This window comes from Triturus cristatus, chromosome 4_1, assembly GCF_964204655.1.
Source record: "Triturus cristatus chromosome 4_1, aTriCri1.1, whole genome shotgun sequence".
Lineage (NCBI taxonomy): Eukaryota > Metazoa > Chordata > Amphibia > Caudata > Salamandridae > Triturus > Triturus cristatus.
In genome coordinates this window covers 1,144,558,997-1,144,573,916 of record NC_140585.1, presented here as the reverse complement: position 1 = coordinate 1,144,573,916, position 14,920 = coordinate 1,144,558,997, and the positions used below count along the sequence as shown (strand labels likewise).

The following is a 14,920-nucleotide window of genomic DNA, read 5'->3' as shown; positions in this document are numbered from 1 at the left end:
CGCAATCGCTGGATTGCAAGGGTTAGGATATCTATCCCCTTACCAGTAAGTGGGTTCCTTGTTTCTTACGTCCGTCTATAAACCCCTGTCCTCCAAATTCTCACTGTTATGTCTGATCACGCACCTCTTTATTCTGACGAGTACATCAAGAAAATATGTGAAGGCCCTTCCCTATTTTCCGAGTCAACAGATTCCCCCTCAACTGCCAATGCATCATCAACTGAACAACTAGAAAAATGCAAAAAGAAACAGGTCCGTCTTCAACTTATGGTTCGGATGCTCACTGAATATTTGAAAGCCGAGATTATTCCCACTGGGTTACAAGTGCGTAATATTCCCGGAATATTCACTGATATTCCTAAGTACATTAACAGCTTCAGCTACATAGGTACCACCTGCTCTCGACACTGGTTGGTGCTAGGCATCGACACAGCCGTTGAGTCACTTAAGAAATTAGCTGAAGAAATTTTTGAAATTGAGAAACAAATCAAGGAATCATGCCCAATTGCAGACAGTAAGAAATTACTTGAACAAATACAAAAGACAGTTGATGATTTTCAAAGAATAGAACAAAACAAAAAGTCAGTGAAAGTCCGTAAAGATATTAGAACATACAATATTGAGCGCACCTACCCATATCTTCAGAAGGATTTTTACACCAACAGGGCATACTCCAATCCACAAAACAGTAGACCCTGGGGACGCTTCAACAGACGTAACAATCTTGTGGGTTTTTCCGATACCTCTGCAGATTCTTCAGATAATTCAGACCCAGGTGAGGGTACTAGTGCATCTAACTGTCCTTCTGGCCCTCCTTACTCTGGCTCTAATAGCAATTTTTTAGGCCGAGGTCACAACGAACCGCCAAAACGTGGTCGTGTCAAACAGCCCCAAAGATGGTACAGTCCACCAGGGGAACGCCAAACTCGCCAGAACTTTTACCAATGGTAAACGAAGTTAACTCGCAATGCATACCCATTTTTAATTTGTCCCAACATGTACTTACTGATCCTGAGGTTTCCATACTCAGTAAAGGTTTATCCTTCGTCCCTACCACTCACCCTAATTTCCTAGAACTCCATACTGAACTGCTCAGATTTTTTAGACGGTTACGTCTACATACCTTTTTTCTTTTGAATCCTTCCACACCGCCCATTGGCAACACTCCCTTCAGACCTCCATCCACCTTCTCCCCTTCTACCAGTATGATACCTAGTGAAATCACCACCTTCGAGAAATTAGTTCTTAAAGATCTATCTACTTTGGAATCTAAAAAACGCTTTATCCCCTACAACATTACCCTTCAAGAGAAAAACGCCATCTCTTCCTTGAAGTTGAACCAATCGCTAATCATCAAATCAGCAGACAAAGGCAGGGGTATTGTGCTACAAGAAAAGGATACATACACAGCAGAAATTCTTAGACAGTTATCCAATACTGATCACTATTGTAGACTCCTTACAAACCCTACCAAAGAGTTAAAGACACTGATTCTTCAATTAACTACAGAGGCTAAAATGCAGGGCTTCCTCAGTCAGAAGGAATTTCTCTTCCTTAATGTAAAAGCTCCACGCACCCCAGTCATTTACACTCTCCCAAAAGTTCACAAAAATCAGAGTAACCCTCCTGGACGCCCGATAGTTTCTGGTTGTGGCTCCATCCTTGAGCCTCTTGGTCAATATATAGACCATTTCATTAAGGACTTCGTACCCCTCACCCAGTGTTATATCAGAGACAGCAGGTCTATGATTAACCTCATTGAACACCACCCCTTCGACCCAGTTAATGATCTTCTACGCACCATGGATGTAGAATCACTCTACACTAACATTCCACAAATCCCAGCACTCCTTGTAATTCAACAGGGTCTAGACTCCAGACCACGCCCTCATTGTGTCCCTACACTGTTCATCATCCAGCTGTTAGAACTTTGTCTCACCCGCAACTTCTTCTCCTTTGAGAATGATTTTTACCAACAAGTCAAAGGTACATCGATGGGAGCAGTCTTTGCGCCTAACCTGGCCATCCTCTATATGGACCACTTAGAAATGACTTCCATTCTCTCCCCCACGAATCCATTCCTTTCTGGTATCACCCTATGGCGTCGTTACATAGACGATATTTTCCTAATTTGGCATCACAATGAGACCACACTGTCAATTCAACCATTGGTTGAACAATAACTGCTCAAGCCTCAATTTCACTAACACGTATGACAGATCACACATTCCATTTCTTGACCTTACCATATATCATTCCAATGGCGAACTACTCACAAAACTTTACAGGAAAATACTGAGAGAAACACTTTACTCTACTATGAAAGTCATCACCCCAGAGCCTTAAGAGACTCGCTACCATACTCCCAGTTTTTGCGCATTAGACGCAACTGCTTCTCCAAAGAAGATTATTTCCTTGAAGCTTGCACTCTCACCAAAAAACTCAGAGACCGAGGGTATCCTAAGAGACTTGTGCGTAACGCTCAAAAACGAGCATGGCATTGTCCAAGGGAAGTTCTCCTATCTCCTAGAACTAAAACCAATACCGACCGTATAGTTTGCGTCACTACCTTCTCCCCCGCTTCTAATCAAATTCGCAAATCTATTTTGCAACACTGGCCAGTGTTAAATGCGGGTAATCTTTCAATAGAGCGACCCTTGTTTGCCTTCCGAAAGAGCCGCAACCTCAAGGATCATTTTGTAAGGGCCGCCCTACCTTCCACTCGTCCCATGGCGACCTTGGACGCTCACTGGGGTCTTGCACCCCTCATTGGTCATGCTAAATGTGGTATTTGTAATGTATGCAGCATGACTATAGAAGGAGTTTTGTATTTAACAATGTTTCTATCACTTTGACTTCGTTTTCCAATTGTAACACCAGCAATGTCATTTATTTGATTGCCTGTCCCTGTAACAAAGTGTACATTGGCCAAACTACACAAAAAGTCAAACTACGCATTGGTCAGCACAGAAGTAGAGTGCGCTGCAAAACCCTCAACGCCCCTCTTGTCGAACATTTTTCTGAAATGGGGCATACAGAGGATGACATCAAGTGGACAATTATCAAGACCATCAAGCAACCCCCAAGGGGCGGGGACATTGCAAAAATCCTAAATAAAGAAGAACTTAGAATGATCATTCGTACCAACAGCATCAAAGATGGTTTGAACCGCAATGAGGACTGGACCAATCTCATTTAATTCTCACTGGAATGGCTCTGCCTTTTTTCCCCCCATTGACTACTTTTTTTCCCCCCATTTACAATTTCTGTCACAGTTCTTAAGAGATTGTCTTAAATCAACACCTTGTTGTCATTGAAATTTCTTATGTCTAATTGAGATTGACTCTTCTCAAACATTCATTAATTGTGATGTAAAATCCTGTCCTTACATGGCATAATTTTCTTCCCTCTTTTATACTGTGGCGCTTAATATGAACATTTCTATTCTCCTCATGACTTTCAATAACGGAAATGTGTTTTTCTTACTGATGTACTTTTTGCCAAACTCGTCGTAATTTTGATGATTTTTTCCATCCCTTTGCTTCCCCCAGCATGGCGGCGCGGTCATACGCTCTAGTGCCCCACACGCCATTCTCTCACTGATATGAAGGAATTGTATTATGTGATGTTTTTACTCTCATACTCTGGCGCATAATATTTAATTTTGTGGATTTCACTCTAGATTGCCAACATGTAAAATGTTCCTTTCATTGATGCACTTTTTTTCCGATTTCAAAGACTTCCCTAACGGTGAGTCTTTTTTCCATCCTTACTCTCCTCTCCCATCATGGCGGCGCGGTTTTACGCTCTAGTGCCCCACACGCCCACGCTGCATGTATACCAGCACGCTTCCCTGGTTTTCCTCGTCACTTGTTCATCGTTACCTGAGGACGCCACCTGATCTCGGTAAGCGCTCCAACCTTCGCCCCTCACGGGTCCACCCACCATTGACCAATTCACTAACTTGCACTTTTCCCTTTTCCAGTGCAATCTCACGGACCATTCATCGGAGCAAATTAACCAAATTGCCCGGTTTTTCTGGATGCCAGGTATCTCCCTTCGCACCTTATTTTTTTTTTTTTTCCAGTTCTGGGATTACCTATCGGAGCAACTTATCCGAATTGCCCGTTTCCGACCAGAAACAGGTACCTCTCCCTGCCCGCCCTTTCCGCCTCGGCGCCCCTATCCGTTCACTTGTTCACTGCCTTACGTGCCTTTCTTCCTTCCCAGCTATCGTTACGGTTACACCCGTACTCACGAGCCGCCTGTCAGACCTTTATTTCTACTACAAGACGTGAGTTCCATTATTCCGACATTGACCACGTCTGGAATCCGTTTTTTCCTCACTACGGTAAGCGGGCCATTTGGCTACCCCACATCCCGTGTTGTGATCCACATAATGTCCGGCAGTCACCACCTAATGCCTGCAATACTTCGTCCACACTCTATGCGGCTCGAATCTCGCCACCCATCAGACCACGTTTTTACAGCCATTCGTAGCACTCTCTTTTTGGCGCCATTCTAATGCTTGCCTTTTCCACCTCCTCATTCTTTCGTGTATTAGAAACCATCCAGGTTCCTTCACCAGTTCACCCGCTGGCTTCTTAACGACCGCCACAATTTCTAAATATGCATGCACTCACAAGCGGCATGTGCACTGCGCACAATTATGGCTAAAATTACCGCAGCTGCCTTATCCTAGCTCTAATTTTCCTTTTTCCCCTCTTTCACTCTTATTTCCCCTCTCATTTCCCTACAGGCAATTTCTTTCAATACCAGGCTTGTACATTCTTCCGTCCTGATGATGATCCTTGTATCTCTGTAATAGGATCGAAACGTCGTCGACCCCAATCTAAACAGCGTGCACATTAACCCATTACGTAAAAAAGTGCATTGTCTGTATGGAATAAGCTTAAAACACTGGATTTTGTAAATAAGCTCCTTTGCCTTGCCTGAAATGTCTGTTTGTTGTGTATATGTCTTTTTTTCCCAACGGATGCAGGACTGTGTCCCACATATGTGTTGCTGTTGATTATTGTTTGTGTTTCATTGAAGAATTAAACTGGGTGTCCGGCTGGACATTCTTAATATAGTTTCGATTCTGTACTATATTTATTCCCTTTATTCCTTGAACCATTTGAGGACCACTGTTTGTTTGAAATTACTTTCAGAAAACTCATCACAACAGGTGACTTGAAATGGGATGGCTGATCAGGAAAGGCCGAGATGTAACCATTAACTGTTTAGAGCAAGGCCTTGCTGGACTACGCACAACTCAAACAGGAGAACATCCAATAGCTGTGCATTCAGAGGTTAAATGTTTCAGAAAGAACACCAAGCAACAAATTTCTCCCAGCATCCTGCATGGATTGGTAGATAAACCCCTTCCAAGATCACACCAACCACTTAGGGAGGGAGATCGATAGCCCTCAGCTGTCACTGCTCAGTCTCTATGCATGGAGGTGTAGGATGTGCAGACTTGTGTGCAAGACTCTGCCTTGCTGCTGTGAGTTGAGGTCCTTCTGAAAGGGCAGCTAGATCGGAGGACAAATGCTCATGGCCAGAGGTTCCAGGTACCACCCTCTCCTTTCATAATGTTTTTCAGTAGTCTGAGTGAGGGGCAAAAAGGTGTACAGGAGTCCTGACCCTAATGTAGACGGAGGGACAACTGCCTTGGGAACTCCAACATGCAAATGTTTGCTTACTGCACATTCACTGTGGTCATGAATAGACTGAGACAGGGTTCTTCTCATTGCTAGATGATGCCCTGTGCTCCCTCCGAGTGTAACTGCCATTTGTGATCCGCTAAGCAGTGTCGGATGAGTTAGTCTGTCTTGGCGTTTAAAGATCCTGCGAGGTGCTGGGCGGTTAGGGAGATGCCATGAGCGTTAACCCAATTCCAGTGATGCAAGGGTTCATGGAACAGACCCCACGACCCCTGCACCTGTTCCCCCGTGATGGTTAGGAAGAAAGCTTCCTGTGCCAAGTGAATTGCCCCTAATTCCAACATTTGGAGAGTCCTCTGATCTCCACCTCTCCCAGATGACCTTCCCAACTCAGGAACTATGCATCCGTCCCAATCGTTAACTCTGGGTGGGGTAGAAGGGGTCTGCCATCGGTCCAATCATAGTTAAGCAGCTACCATTTCAGATTTTCCACAGTCTACTTTGACCCCTGGATGGCGTCAGCTAGCTTTCCTTTGTGCTGAGCCTACTGAGATTTCAGCTCTCACTGCAGAGCACACATGTTCCACCTAGTGTGGTCCACAAGCAGGATGCAGGAGACCAAGAGGCCCAGAAGAGTTAGAGCTGCTGTCACTGAGACCCAGGTCAGAGGTTGAAATATCGGGATCATACTGCTTATGTCCTGGAATCGTTGAGGCAGAGGAATGGCTTGGGAAAGCACTCTATACAAGATGTGTCCGATAAAGAGGCGCCATTGTTAAGGAATCAGATGTGACTTTGGCATGTTGAGGGAAAAGCCCAATGTTCTCAACAGATTTGCCTCTGTTTGGAGTTGGCTTATGTCTGTTTAAGGCAAGCCCGCCTTCAGTAGCCAGTTGTTGAAGTATGCGAAGATTTGCATTCCCAATCACTGTAGAGGGGCTGTGATCTCCAGCATCATCTTGGTGAGCACCCCAGGTGCACTGGTAAGGCCAAAGCGGAGCACAGAGAACTGACAGTGCTCATGGCCTACCTGAAACCGGAGGTAACGCCTGCGGGATTGCAAGACAGGAATGGGAAAGTATACATCCTGTAAGTCTAGTACTACCATCAAGTCTCCTGATCCAGGGCAGACAGGACTTGAGCCAGGATTAGCATCCCAAACTTGTCCTTCTGGAGGAATAAGTTCAGAGGTCAAATGTCTAGGATGCGTCAAAAAGCCTCTATCTTGCCCGATCTCTGATTCTGGTAACCTCTCTATTGCTCCCGTGGTCAGGAGAGCCTGAACTTCTCTGTGGATTATGGACCAGTAGCCCTCCTGGAGGTGTTGCAGTGTGGGTTGCACATTGTGGGGATGAGAACGTTTGGGAGTATCCGTATCCACCACCCGGGGCACACATTGGCCTGACCAGATGCTCTGCATCCATGAAGGTAAAAGGTGACTATACTTTCTACCAGGTGATTGTGTGCCGGCGAGAACAAATTAAAGAGGTATTTGGGCTTCTGCAGAGGCAGGGTTGGTGTTTGGGTAGTACGTTGCCCATCGGGTCCTGGACGCTGTTGTCCTGCTCCCTAGCCTCACTCTCGAAAGGACTATGAGGCGTGTTACTGCAAAGGCAGATGCTGTTGTTGCCTCTGCTGCTACCAAAGGCTCAAAAGGGGCGTTGTTGTTTGGTGAATTGCAGTTTAGTATGAGCTAGGCCTACAGAGGGGGCGGTTTCCGAAGTCGAGTCAGCTTTCGCTCCAGACAGACTAGAGCCATCAAGGTGCATGTCCATTAGGGATTGTCGGGCATGAGACGAGAACCCAGTGAAGCCAATCGATGTGTGGCACCAAGCACCATGCTGGTTTAAACTGCCCCTCGCAGTATTGTCCAGACCGGAATGTATTGTGTACTTTGCAGCATCTTAACTATCAGAAGTAAGACATTGCAATGTTGCCATGATGTCTTCTGGACAGTCTTCAAGATGTCAGCCACCATATCCCACAAAGTGTGCAAGTACCTACCCAGGAGGTGTGGGGTGTTGACAGACCTAAGGGCAAGACTGGCACTGGGGAACATTCATTTTGCAAATGTTTCAATTTGTATTCTCTTTCAGGCAGGATGTCAGAGAAGGTACTAGGGATCTGGTGGTTGGTGGATGCCTGTACCACCAAGCTCTTCGGGATGGGGTGCTGGAGGAGAAAATGTAGGTCTGTGTTGTCTTGCCACTTAGCTATTCACTGTGGGGAAAGACCCTGGTTTGTGCACATGCCCACCAGGACGGCAATGAGGGCCTCATTAAAATGCAATAAAGGCTCTTGGTTGGTCTGAGCTGGGTTTAGAACCTCAGTGAGGTACTATGTTTGTGCTTGTTTTCATGGGAAGATTAAACTATAGGACTTTGCCTTTTCGCCACAATGACCAGGAGGGCAGAGTGTTCAGTAGCAATAGCCAGGTTTAGGAAGGGTAACTCAATGTTTGGTGAGGTATCCCAACCACTAGCCTCCTGTAGGTACTCAAATAGGTTTCTCTTGTCATACAGACCATACCCATAATCATCATTGTCATCATCGTAGTGATGAGATATGTCTGGGTTGGAATGTGGTCCAGAGGGTAGGGGCAGAGCTTTGGAACCAAATTAAACTATCAGATCTATCTCTGGCGTCAGTGACATTGGTACAGGTGTCAAGGCTCGGGCCGGTGGCATCTGTCACAGCACCATGGGTTGCATTGCACCACTGTTGGAGTCGGTGGTTCCGTGCTAGAGGACAGGACTGACCACAACTAGAAGGCATGTGGCGCAGTTGTTGTCAGGGTCAGATACACCAACAGGGTCCCAACTGGCAGCCACCTATGATCCATGGGGTCCAAAGGCACTCCAGTATTATTTGGTTGGGTAAAAATATTATTCCCACAGCCTCTTTAGGATGATAGTGTTCGTCTGCTATATCAGTCTGCTTAAGGGGGGAGTCGGAGCGGAAACACTCCTGGTGTCCATTCCATGGAATGGCTCCACTGGGCTTGGAGTTTCCCGGGGCATTGCTTGACTCTGAATGGCGTGAATAGCGGCACGACAGAGACCCATGTCTCGACTTCTTATGTGACGTCTTAGACTTACCGGAGCTCCGTGACTTGGAACATTCATGAGCAGCATGAGGAACAAGAGTGCGTTCATGTCCTGAACCTCAATTAGGACTCCTTTTTCCTGCAGGGTTTGGCGATGGCCAACTAGATTCCCAATAACGGATGGCTTTGCGATTCATCTTCGCACAGCAAGGGCAGGACTCCAAGTCGTGACAGGTGCCGTGGCACCACAGGCCAATGTTGCAATGTCGACGACCTTATAGAAAGGCTTAAAACCTGCCATAGGGCTCATATTTGCACACTGTAATTGGTTTTTGAAGGGAAATAGAGTTTCCTGAAAGAATAAGTCTGTCAGAGACACCACTGCTAACTCCGGATCTGCATCAGAAGGTGCTGAAAGAAAGGAACTGATGTCAGCGCGCGAAGGCGTCACATATATGGGGCCTGACATCACATCCAGGACGGGACGGATCCGACGAAGAGCCATGACCCCACCTACTAATGCACAAGGGATAGCTAATAAGTTTCCAGATCCAGTCTGGCCCCTGGGGAAATTCATAAGGTGAGGAAACTGCGTTTAGAAGGCTCTTTCAGAAATTCCATTACTATGCAATGTTTGCAATTTCCAATTTTTGGGTGCATGAATGCACTCGTCCTGGTATGCTTCACCATGTACCCACGGATAAATCCTTTCCACACAAGTGTTTGTACATGCCTAAGTGGGTGCTGCAACTGCTCACGTTTATGTACTGGTTCCTTCCTTTTCCTTTCTTATAATGTTTACACAACTCCTCTATCTACTCATTTTTTCAGCTGTCCATCTTTTACCTTTTCCTGGGCACTGCACCTCTAAATATAGAGTCCAGTTGGAGACACTGTGCAAACTCTCACCAGTCTTCAGAAATGCCCAATTGCTTCGTCCAATGTTTAATACTTGGCTTACAGAATGCAGAATCCAATTTCTGGATATCTCTTCTAACATACGTCAGTCTCTTGGCTTACCTTCAGTTATGGAAGATAAGCAAACCTCATTTTTTGGTTTTGCTTTAGCTATACGTTGTTGAGAGGCCCATTGTGGACAATACAAATACTTATAATGGGCTTGGGCCAGTCCACTGCTTGTCATTGGTTGGTTTTCTTGTCAATGTAATTTGCTTGCTTTTGTCTGTGCATCCTGTGGAGCATAGCTCCTGTACCATCCTGTGATTGGATGACTTGTATCTTTTCACTGCTAACATTCAATGAACTCGTTTTTTATTTTGCTTTTAGCAATGCATGTTTTCTTTTCTCCGGCCCATCTCCCCTGTGTGCTGCTTTCCCCTTCAAACCCCTCACTCCCCTGTGCTCTCCGTGTTGGTCTTCCATTTCCCAGTAGATCTGTTGCATAGCCAACCCTCCATGATTTCTTTTTAATAATCGCCACCTTCCATTGCGCCACTGCTCGTTCCTCCTCATTGACATCGCTTTTTAGGAGTTTTTACTCAATTACTCTCTTCCCCTGCTTTTCCATTGCCCCCACGCCCCTGCCAGTCCTCTTTTTTTTAAAGTTACTTTTATGTTTTTATTTACTTTTTAAGAGAGCATGGCAGCTGCAATTTGCTACGGTGCTGCTCCTTTCTGGGAATGTACTCTCGCACACAATTTTATATATATATTTTTTTAATTTATCCCGTTTAAGATGGGCATCCACCAATTTGTATTGGTAAATTAAACAAATCAATAAAATGTCGAGTTGCATTATGACTTGTGCTTAGTGATGCATGCAGATGTATGTCATAAAGCAGGGGCCACAGTCGCCTCACGACGCGTGTGTGCATGCATGATGAGGACTGCATGTGTATACACTGTTGCACTTTTTGCCATTGCTGTTCAGCAACTGCAATAACATTTGTTTTTTCTTTTTCGCCAATGCTGAGTACCATTGGCAAAAGGTATTGGCAAAGCCAACAGATCTGCACTGGTAAAGCCAAATAGGAAGATCTATTGACTCTGCCCATTCTGGCTCCCACTGGCATTAGACTGGGTAACGATAAACAGCACAGTTGCTTCTTTCGATGGCTTCTAATGGTGAGATCTGACCTGGGTTTGAGGTAAATTTAATATTGCATTTCAGGGAATTTATCGGATCAGTGGTGCCAGAGCTCGTGTAGAAAAGCTGTGCCAAGCATTTGAAAACGGAAGGAATTTGGTTGAGCTTGCCGATCACTCCCCTCACGACATCACAGGTGTATTGAAGCAGTTCCTGAAAGAGGTACGTAAACACTGGCGAACTAACTGTAGCATCTTCCAATTGCTGTAGGCCCAAAAGATACTGCATTTATTTAACATTAGTTGTAAAGTGCTCTGAATTGACCATGCTGTGGTATTTAGCACTGTATAAAACACCAAACACAAATAGAGTACAGGTCCCTCTTGAACTTGGAGGTATAGAGAGATTTCAAAAGGCTGCTGACATCTGCTCTTTGGAGAACGATATGCAGCACCATCTCATCCGTTCTCAAGGTGTGTATGGGATGTAAATCATAAAGAACTCGATTTTGTGTGAGGGAGTGGATTTCAGACCCAACTGGCATCCCCACACATCTTCATGAGTGAAGTGGAGAGGAAAGAAGATCCAGAGAGCAGAGCCATAAGCATAGAATGTTCTTCCCTCAAAGAACTTGTATTTAGCCAACGCAAGCCTCAGTTTAGCGAGCCCAAGATACAGTAGAAACTTCCCCATCAGACTAGATATGTTTTTAATGGATCAACAGCAGTTGGGTATAGGCAGCATCATGTCAGATGAGCCTGACACATGATGGAAAAATGCCTCAATGATCTGAAGACAGGCTTATTGTGTGTAAAATATATTTCTTAAGTGCTGCATCTTTGCTTTAGTCAGAATTAAAATCAGGTCCAATTGGCTCATATTTTATTACTCAATTTGAATAAAGCCCCATGTGGCTAGAAGTCATGTATGGGTCTGGATAAGACTGACTGTATGTAAATAAAAAAAATAACAAACTGGAATACAATAAGGAGTAGATTTCAAGAAGTCATGACCCATACACCCGATCATCTCACTCAACACATTACTGTTACCTGAATTTCTGAGCATAAGCTTATCCTAACCCTAAATCTTTAACACCGACCATAACCTGTTCACTTTATTCTTCACAACAATTCTCAACTTTTTTTAATGTATATAACATTTTGTACTCCCGTTTTCTACTTTTTTCTCTACATTTTGGTTACTCTACCTTTGTAATTCTATGTTTTACTGCACATAATGTATATTTATAGCTGTGCGTGTGTATATGTGTGTATATATATATATATATATATAATATCAGTAAAACAAAATTGAGATGAATGACCCCTTTGAGCACCTTACGGAGCTGATGCAGTCCCACGAGGCTTCACCTAAGTGTGGAACAAAACATCAGTTCAACATCAAACAGAACAGAAGGCTGGCACACCACTGACTGAACTCGCATTCCTTTATTCTTCCAAAGAATAAACATGTTCCTACGGCATGAGAAAATGTATCTTCATCTAGAATCAATATTTGTGATGTTGGTACTATGTATTGTTTGAGTTTGCAGAGGAATTAGGACTTAACTCAGAGGAGGGTGATAAATTAAACCTGTCAAAAGTGCTAGTTTTACATTTGCCCCCTGGCACACAAAATCGAGTCAGGCCAGTCCTCAGGAATGTTCCAATGGTAAATAGTGCATGGCCCACAAAGATGCAGAGGTAAATTCACCACAAAGACAACACTTCAACTACCTGATCTAGAATGGCTGATAGGCCGCCAAGTCTGGCGGGGAACCCCTGTGAGAGTCTGCCACGGAAAAGGAGACAGTCCTTCACATGAAATTAAGTACATCTTAGCAACAACTCCAGCATGTTATCTACGTGGCACCAATGCCACTGGTAGATTGTCTACCACGGTTTACACCAACTTTGTTGGGGAAATTTCCACATCCTGACGTATGCGTTTGCACAACATAGAATTTACTCCGTAGCTTAATGCAGGACAAACGTGCTCTAACGATGGGTGCATGATCTACCCTGCAAACTCAAAATCATGCCATTAGATTGGTGAAGTGACAACCTACATCAAAAATTGAATGAAAACTGACTGTTGAGCTAAAAACCTCTAGGTTATTTGAAAAAGTATTTTAATGGTACAATGCTTTTAAGACACCTCCTCAACCATAGTCACCACCATCATTCCTCTGTCTTTTAACAACAAACCTGTGGTCCCTCTGCGGCTTAATCCACTGCTAGCTGCATCACGTACGCCTTAAACTTATAACGTCTAAAGAAACATAGAGAAGACCCTTTCAAAGCGAAGTATGAATCCAGAGATTGTCGGGTGAGCCTTGAAACATGGAACCTAAGTCAGTGCTGGGGTTAAAGACCTTTAGAACTTGTGGCATCAGACATTTAGAAGATTAACAATTTTCAACTGCAAGATTCAGTGCTCCACATCTATTTTGGAGTGGTCAGAAACAGAGAAAATCTGAAAGATAAGAAAACATGAAGAGTAGAAGTGGCAATGATCTGTAGCCCAACTGTATGCTAAAAATGAAAATACCTATGACTACCAATTAAATAAAAAAGCAGATCGATAAGGTCTTTTAACCTGTACAAACAGGAGTTCAGGCTGAGGGAAGCAGAGAGGATGAAGTACACACAATTAAGGTACTGGGTGCTACAACCCGATACAAAAGATGCAGCAACTAGGGATAAGACACCATTTGAAAAAGTGATTGGTAAGCTTCTTTTCGCCAAGGAGGAAATTTCACATATTTATAAACTACTTATGGGAACTACTGAGACAGAACAATGGGCGTACAGAGAGAGATGGGACAAATACTTCAATGCTCAGGTTGGACAGAAGCAGTAGGACTTACTCAGACACGATATGCATAAAAGTTCCATTAGTTTATGAAACAGAGTTCCATTATAAACTAATATATGGCAGGGATTACAATCAGGTAAAGATACAGATGTACCCTGTAACCTAATTTTTTTTGCTGGTGCCAGAGCAGGTTGATAGGCATTATACTGCATACATGGTGGGACTGCCTCAAGATTGTTCTCTTCCGGAAAGAAGTGGCTGACACCCTGAAAACTATCTCGAGCTACCTGCTCCCCTGTGATGCTAAAACAATGTTGTTAGGCATGAGACCAAGTAGCTAAGCTTGTATGATAACGGTAGAATGATATGCTACACTTCAATGTTTTGCGGCAGGTAAACTAGCCATCGCAAAACTCAGGAAAAAGGTGAATCTCCCCACCTTGGAACAATGGTCCCAGAGGCTTTCATCTAGCATTGTAATGGAAAAACGTATCTGTCACCTAGAACATACCCACCTCCAGTTTGACGCCCAACTCTGTTGAGCCAGCCCCTGATGGACTCCCCTTCCGGATACTGCTGCCACGGTGGAAGGCATTGGTTTACTTTCCTCATGAAGTGAAGAGAGAGGGCAGAGAACTTGTGGTCTGGAAATAGAGACCCGGAGAGCTCCACAAATTATTTAAAGTTGTTGAACGCTCAATCTAGCCTGTTTGTGTAATTAGGTCTCGTCATTTTAGGGAAGGAGGGATGTTCCCACAGAGATTGACAGAAAATGTATCAAACTGTTTTTCCTACCTATCCCATGTAGCATGGGAAAAGGTGTTCTCATATTGTTTCGCTTTTGAAAATGTATCGTCCGTGCCCAATGGAAATGCTAATAAATTGTTCTTTAAAAAAAAAAAGAACGAAAATAAAGTAAATTACAAGATGGAGTGATACTAAACAATTTGGCGGTTCACTACTGAAAAGTAGATGGTTGGGGAACACATGCCTACAATTTGGTATGACAAGAATAGCATTAACATTTTGATTGGATTGTCCAAAATGTCTATTTTTCTGCAATTTCTGATTGAAAGTGTATATGTATCCAGGCAGGAAAGTTGTGACATAAGTATGAGGTGAGCTACATGAATTCAAATAAAGGACTCTGAACCAGCAGAAGAGAATGTGCAAAATTGATCAGAAACCAACAGAAACAGAGGTGTGAGGGTATTGGGTTCAACAGGCCCCTCTACCCTGAAATGTTCACTAGAGGTGCAGAACAGCATAGACCATAAGCACTAAAGACATTTTGAATTTGCAAACGTTGCACTGTATGAAGTGGCAGAACAATCCCAAAAA

General features: G+C 44.0%; 1 protein-coding gene across 5 annotated transcripts in view; it reads left to right on the top strand.

The window, feature by feature from the left end:
- GMIP (GEM interacting protein) overlaps positions 1–14,920 on the top strand; it is a 266,944-nt gene that overhangs the window by 235,098 nt on the left and 16,926 nt on the right. For all 5 annotated transcript variants that reach the window (XM_085654265.1, XM_085654263.1, XM_085654264.1 and 2 more), the window contains one exon: positions 10,844–10,981. In XM_085654265.1, coding sequence (XP_085510391.1) covers positions 10,844–10,981 — 138 coding nt within the window. The remainder of the gene's footprint in view (positions 1–10,843; positions 10,982–14,920) is intronic.